The following is a 7503-nucleotide window of genomic DNA, read 5'->3' as shown; positions in this document are numbered from 1 at the left end:
GTTCGCGAACAAAGTAACAGTCCATCTCTACGTGTTTCGTTCTCTCGTGGAAAACTGGGTTATTTGCTATGTGTTTGACTGCAAGATTGTCACAGAAAATGGTTGTCGGCCCCTTTTGATCTATACCAAGATCACGTAGGAGCCATCTCATCCAAAGAACTTCACTTACTGTGGTCGCCATTGCTCGGTAGTCTGCCTCTGCGGATGATCTTGATACTACTGATTGTTTCTTTGATTTCCAAGACACTGGTACACCTCCAATTAGTAACAAGTAGCCGGTTCTAGATCGTCTAGTGTCTGGACATCCCAACCAGTCCGAATCGGTATAAGCTATCAAGTTGATTCCCCCTACTTTTGGTAACAAAATACCCTGACCAGGTGTGCTTTTCAAATACCGTTAGACCCTCGTCGCGGCATCCATATGACTCTGTCGTGGATCGGACACGAACTGGCTAAGAACGTTGACAGAGTGTGCTATGTCGGGTCGAGTAGCTTGCATGTAGAGCAGTCTACCTATTAACCGGCGGCATTGACTGGCGTCCACATATTCCCCTTCATCTCTTTTTCCAAGCTTCAAGTTTTGTTCCATCGGGAATGCACTAGGACGGCAACCAAGCATTCCACTATCTTCGAGAATGTCGAGGGTATATTTCCTTTGACTAAGGGCCAAACCGTCTTGAGTTCTTGTAACTTCAATGCCCAAGAAGTATTTGAGTGGTCCAAGGTCCTTGATGCTAAAACGCTTGTTTAAGAAGATCTTTGTTTCTTTGATTTTTGTGACGTCATTCCCGACCACAATCACATCATCCACATATATAAGAGCTGCAATGAATGTCTCTTTTGTGTTAAAAATGAATAACGAGTGGTCCGCCTTGCATTGCCTAAAACCCATTTCAAGCAATGCTGAAGTAAACTTTTGATACCAGTTTCTTGACGCTTGTTTTAGACCATATAAAGATTTTCTCAGTCGGCAAACTTTCTTTTCTTTTCCTTTATCGAAACCTTGAGGAACTTTCATATAGACTTCCTCGTTCAAATCTCCATGTAGGAAAGCGTTATTCACATCTAGTTGATGTATTACCCAGTTTCTTTTAACCGCAACAGCTAGTAGAGTACAAACAGTCACCAACTTGGCGACAGGGGCAAAAGTGTCATGAAAGTCGATACCTTCCATTTGCGTGAAACCTTTTGCCACCAATCTCGCTTTATATCTTTCAATGTCCCCATTCGGTTTGTACTTCACCTTGTAAACCCATTTGGAGTCTATGGATCGCTTCCCTAGTGGTAAATCTTCTAGGGTCCAAGTTTCATTTGACTCAAGTGCTTCAATTTCTTTTTTCATTGCGTCTCTCCAATTTTTATCCTGCACAGCTTGATGAAAAGTTTTGGGATCATCGTTGGCACTAATGGCCGTTAGAAAAGCTTTGTGATTATTGGAGAATTTATTATAAGAAATATAGTTAGCTATGGGGTGTACCGTTGAGGAGTTTTGAGTGGAGTTGGGTAATGCATGATCGATGGATGGTGGGAGATTTACTTCATAACCATCGAGTCGTTTAGACCGGACTCGTTCCCTTCTTTCTCTAGTGGGCCCTTCGTTCTCAATATGAGCAGGAAGTTCAGTTTGGATAATGACTTCTTCTAGGCCAGAATTCTCGGTTTGGGACGTGACATTTTCAAGGCTAATATTTTTAGTTTGGTCAGTGCCATCACTTTCTTGACTTTCAATACCCTCATGTCAGCTTGCATGGGACCATTATTGGCATGCAAATCATTTTCTTCATGCAAGTCAACAGTTTCTTCATGTTCTTTTAAATTTTTTCCTTGTCATAATACCAAGGTGGAAACATGAAGATTTCTTTTCCATCATAAGTTTCAGTGGCATTGCTTGATTTGTAAGGAAAAAGAGTTTCAAAGAATTTTACATCTCTTGAGATGATTATTTTATTTTTGTGGGTGTCAAAAATCTTGAAACCTTTCGTTCCCGACGGATATCCCAAAAAAATTCCCGGCTTCCCCCTCTCTTCGAACTTGTCACCACCCGTTTTGGTGTTTCGGTAGTAAGCTAGGCAACCGAATACCTTCATGTGGCCGAAGTCAGGTTTTTGATTAAACACCACTTCAAAAGGAGTTTTATTGTCAATTGCCTTTGAGGGTAATCTATTAATTGTGTACGTAGCGGTCAAAATACACTCACCCCAGAATCTCGATGGCAGTTTTGCTTCGAACCTTAGGGCCCTAGCAGTTTCAAGTAAATGCCGATGTTTGCGTTCCACCACACCGTTTTGTTGCGGTGTGTGTGGACATGTTGTTTCAAGAAAAATGCCTTGTTCGGTATAAAAATTAATCATACGGTTGGAGGTAAACTCACAACCGTTATCACACCGAACACGTCTCACGGTCTTGTTGAATTGGGTTTTCATAAAATTATGAAAAGCAATTAAGCGATCGCTTGCTTCATATTTGTGTTTTAAGAGAAATACCCAAACCGATCTACTATAATCATCAACTATCGTCAAAAAATAATGTGCCCGGGTGAGAGACGGGGTTCGGTACTTTCCCCATATATCACAATGCAAGAGTTCAAAACAATCTTTAGTACTAATAGAACTAATGGGAAAAGGTGACCTGGTGTGTTTTGCCTTAGCACAAGAGTCACAAACAACAGTACTTGTCTTTAAAGATAAATTTCTAACAAAATCAAAACGAGAGAGCTTGTCAAATGAAGCATGTCCCAACCGTTTATGCCACACGTCCAAAGTTATTGCCATAGCCCTTCTTTTATTCCCCACCATCTCTACCTCATAGAGTCCTTGTTTGCACTTACCCACTCCAATCAATCTCCTCGAGTTCAAGGCCTGCATGATACAAAATGTAGGAAAAAAGGTCACGGTACATTGCAAGTCTTCTGATATGCGACTAACAGATAAAAGGTTACATGTAAATTTTGGGACATTTAACACGTTTTTAATTTTAATCCCATTCGGCAGAGTACATGTTCCCCTCCCTTCAACTGGTATTGACTCGCCGTTTGGTATCATTACCGGTAACTCATTTGAGATTACTACCTGATTATCAAACCAATCTGTTCGATGTGTTATATGGACGGTGGCGCCCGAGTCCACTACCCATTTATTATTTGATTCGAATGTACCTGCCATGTTTGTTGTTGGTTGCACTTCTTCTTTTCCGGGTGCGTTCTTTTCCGTAAACATGTTCAAGAATTGTTGATATTGTTCGTTGTTTAAGCCCGGAATTGGACTTTCTTCACTCTCAACGAGCGCTGCCTTGGCCTTGGGTGTCTCGCTCTTTCCCTTTCCCAGCCACCATTCTGGATAACCGACTAGTTTGAAACACCCTTTACGATTATGTCCGTCTTTGTTACAAAAATCGCAGTGTTCAACACGGTCATTTGTAACACGTTTTCCAGCCTTTGCTGTCATTTTGTTTTGTGAGTTCGTATTGCCTGCTCGCCTCATTTGAGTCTGAAAGGCAGCAGATTCCACGGTTGTTCGCTTTCCGGTAGAGATCATTCTTTGTTGCTCGTCTTGAGACACAAGTTGGAAAGCCGCTGTCAACGTGGGACTCGGATTTAGTGCCATGATCTGGGTTTTTATCACAGAGAATTCTCCGTCTAGTCCCATGAGAAATTCATACAATCTCTCTTTATTTCTGAGGTCTTCAAGTTGTTTTCCAAGATTGCAGGAGCAACCATTACAGGTGCAGTGTTGGGAGGGAAGAATGGTTTGAATCTCGTCCCATATCACACGTAATTTGGTATAATAAGCACACACCGACGCTCCGTCTTGCCTCGTGTTTGTGAGTGCCTGCTTCAATTCGTATGCACGAGGTGCAGTTTGTTTCCCAAACCTCTCCTTAAGGCCCGCCCATATTTCCGATGCAGTAGTAGCGTATTTAACGCTTCCATGAATATCTTTCTCCATAGCGGTGGTTAGCCACCCCTTTAACATTGCATCACATCTCCTCCACGCCATATAGTCGGATGATCCGCTTTCTGGTTTCTTAATTGTGCCATCTACAAACCCAATCTTGTTTTTGGCAAAAAGAAAATTCTCCATCTCTTGTTCCCAATCAACGTAGTTGTTGTCGGACAACAGATCGTTAACATGCATCTGCCTGGTATAGTCAGATGGGTGGAGATAGAATGGCGAGCTGACATCAATGGCAACCCCATCAGTTTTGTTGTTCTGTGTTTTATCTCCCATATCGGCTGCGATAAGGGGTTTTAGGGTTTTGAATTTTTTGAGCGGCTCGTTGCCTGCTCTGATACCAAAAAAGAATTGATATCAGACAGAATATTATTTCTATATCTTTTGTTATATGAACAGAAGAGAATTACATCAACATATATAGGCTAACAATCTATACAAGGAAAATGCATAAACAAGGCAAGCATAAATCAAGGGATATTTTGGTTAAAAGAATCCCATAATATAAGGCAATGAGTTAAGGCAAAATCATTGGCTTCTTTAGTAAGAGCGTCTGAAACACGAACCCACCGTCCGCCTCTCTCCTCTCCCCCCCTCACAAAACCCAACCGGACATCTTATTTTTGTCCACGTTGGAGACGCTGTAACTACTTATCATTTGTTTGTAAATCATTTTTAGCGGCATTTACCTTCTCTAGTTTAATATTATCACATAGGTTCATTAAACATGTTGGTTACAATGATATAAATAAGTTAAGATGAGATCCGTAATCATTAGATATAACACTTTAGTGTGCACTCATCAATATATATGCTTAAGTTATGTTTCAGTCTATTCTTATAAGTTAACCAAACAAGAGAATGGAATGGAATGAAACTATCCATTTCATTCCCTTATCTGTTGCAATCTCCCATCCAATCCGATCACTCGTCTATTGCATTATCTTATACCAAACATACCATTTTGTTTTGACCCTTTAAGCCTAAAAATTATTTTAACATCATTCCAACGTATGTTTACATGTTCTAAGACTTTATATATGTTTAAAACATTTACTATAACTTTTGTATCTAGTATGTTCAAGGTTTGAATGATAATAGATTGGATACTCTCTTAGCGTATAAAAACGAACTTAAACGAGTTAAGGGATACTATGCCTTACTTCCAAGATTCTACACGAACTAGGGGAGACTTGTTAATCCTTCTATGACCACTGGAAACTGACCAGGGCCTTGCTTTACCTTAGACAACGTTGAACTAGCTTTTTCTTGCTTAAGAACTTCAAAACACTAACATAACTTAATTAAAAGTGTTTGGTATATTAACATGATGTTTGGTCATGAGAATAGTCGATTTAGGGGCTATATTTATAGCCCCATACACGTGTATGAGTCACAAAATACGAGCTGACATGTTAGGGTCGGTTTTAACACATTTTTGCTAAATCGGCAGATGAGATGGACTGTCATATGATGAGACAGTCCGTATAATGAAGTTGTTGGCGAATGAGACACCCCGTCTCAAAACAATATTAATATCCAAGTTAAGGTTGAGATAGATCGTATAATAATGAGCGGCCCGTCTCCTCTGAAATTTGAAACAATATAGATTAGACCCCGAACTTAAAGTTTTATAGAATGACAATTTGGTCCTTCAACTTTCAAAGTTAGCAATTTCGACACAAAGTTTTGGTATGTTACATTTGTCACCACACACAGAAGGTTTCTGGCCCCTGATGCTAGACTGTCATTATCTAATCAAAACCAATAATAATCAAGTGTTCCTAATCACCTTAACTAGTTAGGGAAAATAGTGTGTCGAACCAGGATGCGTATGTGGTCAGTGTAACGTGCAATTAATTTCTAACATTATGAAGTAAACAGATTTGAGTGCTGATCACACTAACAATGATTTTAGTTTTAAAATGAAACGACTTATATATCAAGTATTAAACAATTAACAAAATCAAATCACACATGGGGTTCAAGCATGTAACATACATCAATATCATGCCATTTAACAAATTAGTTATCACTAATTGAATCTGGTTAATCAGCTAGTTAAACCTTAGGCATTAACAATCGCTAACACACGACACTGATTAACAAACGGTCCCTGATTGAAATAAAGCTACACTGATTGGTTCTCAAATTTACCAAACATAAATGTTCATAGATCTAAAATCAACAATTACAAATAGTTCGTTCTTAAAACATGAGAAAAACTATGAAAATACAATACTCTACATCTCGGTTATGACTTAACGAGATTAGCCGCTCATGCTGTTGATAAAATCATCAATATTCATAAAATCCGGAGTTGATTTGATGAATCAGTTTTTTCTCTCTCCAACAATGGTCTCTAGCCTCCAGAGATGTGTTTTTTCTAAAACCCTAACTTTATCCTTATATAGGGTTTTAAGTTGCGAATCCCGTAGTTTGTTTTGGTCTAGCATATGGTACTCTTGTTTCAGCATATGGTACTATAATTTTAGAGTATAATTCTCTAATTCAGCAAACCATACTTTAAAAACTCCAGATCTACGCACCTCTTATGCTCAGCGTATGATACTTTGTTTTTAGCAAATGATACGCTAAACCAACTTTTACCCAGATTCTCTAATTTTGATTATACACTCTCACAAATAATCACGGGTATTCATCTCGTGCCCGTACAAGTCCAATTTAACAACGTTAACATCAAGTGACCTGTAACAGAATAAACATAAATGAAATATCATTGTTCATACCAATAAACAATTAAAACTATATAATTAACACAATAATCTATGAACTTACTACCTGACCATCACATCCCCACACATCAACCTCTATCATAGGTATGTGGTGTGTGTGAGATGGTGCAGAAAAAGGTGTTAAGTTTTTCAAAAGTTAGTTTCACACAATGTCTAGTTTTAAATTTATAAAAATGATTATTATATTAACTAAACAACACACAAATAGGTAAGTGTACCTATCGTACGTGTAGTAAAGTAAAGCTAAGACCAAGTATCGATCCATGGACACACTTGTTTAATTTTTACTACTAAATCGTTGTATTTATTTTAACCGGAAGTAAAGATCATAGTAGTTTTGGTTTGACAAGTAATTTTAAAAGAAATTTAAAAGCATAAATTAAAACAATAATTTTGGGTTTTTATATTTTTAAAGAGATTATCAAGGATAAAAGGGTATCATCTTGGTTAAAACTCATCTTAAGTTGGTTTAACAATTAATTGGTAAATATGTGATATGAGCTTGCTATGGTGATTAAATGTGGGAATAACATCTTATTCCTAAGTTATGTTATTTCATGATAATTAAATAAATAGATATGCATAACTTCATGACCTCCACTAAAACATCGTTTTATGTAAGAAAGTGGTTTATAAGAAGTATTCATGAGATAACTTACTTTAAATATGGGACAACACCTTAAATTACTAAGTGAATTGTCCTTGATATTTAGTAAAAATAACCTTTGTATTATCCTTAAAATACCACTTAAGAATAGTTAAGTTGTAAAGGATCAACCTCGAGTTACCAAGTATTA

At 37.9% G+C, this 7503-nt stretch overlaps 1 protein-coding gene across 1 annotated transcript; it reads right to left on the bottom strand.

The window, feature by feature from the left end:
• Positions 1 to 397: 397 nt before the first annotated feature.
• LOC143546021 (uncharacterized) lies at positions 398 to 4226 on the bottom strand. Its single transcript, XM_077037776.1, has 3 exons — positions 3155 to 4226; positions 2828 to 2858; positions 398 to 1682 (listed from the first exon to the last, which is right to left on the bottom strand). The coding sequence occupies exons 1-3, from the start codon at positions 4224 to 4226 to the stop codon at positions 398 to 400; spliced, it is 2388 nt and encodes a 795-aa protein (XP_076893891.1).
• Positions 4227 to 7503: the final 3277 nt, after the last annotated feature.

This window comes from Bidens hawaiensis, unplaced genomic scaffold (assembly GCF_021521415.1).
Source record: "Bidens hawaiensis isolate Kalapana, Puna unplaced genomic scaffold, B.hawaiensis_p1.1 tig00014159_1, whole genome shotgun sequence".
In the NCBI taxonomy this organism is placed as follows: domain Eukaryota; kingdom Viridiplantae; phylum Streptophyta; class Magnoliopsida; order Asterales; family Asteraceae; genus Bidens; species Bidens hawaiensis.
The sequence above is the reverse complement of the archived record's forward strand: the minus strand, read 5'-3'. Positions and strand labels throughout refer to the sequence as shown.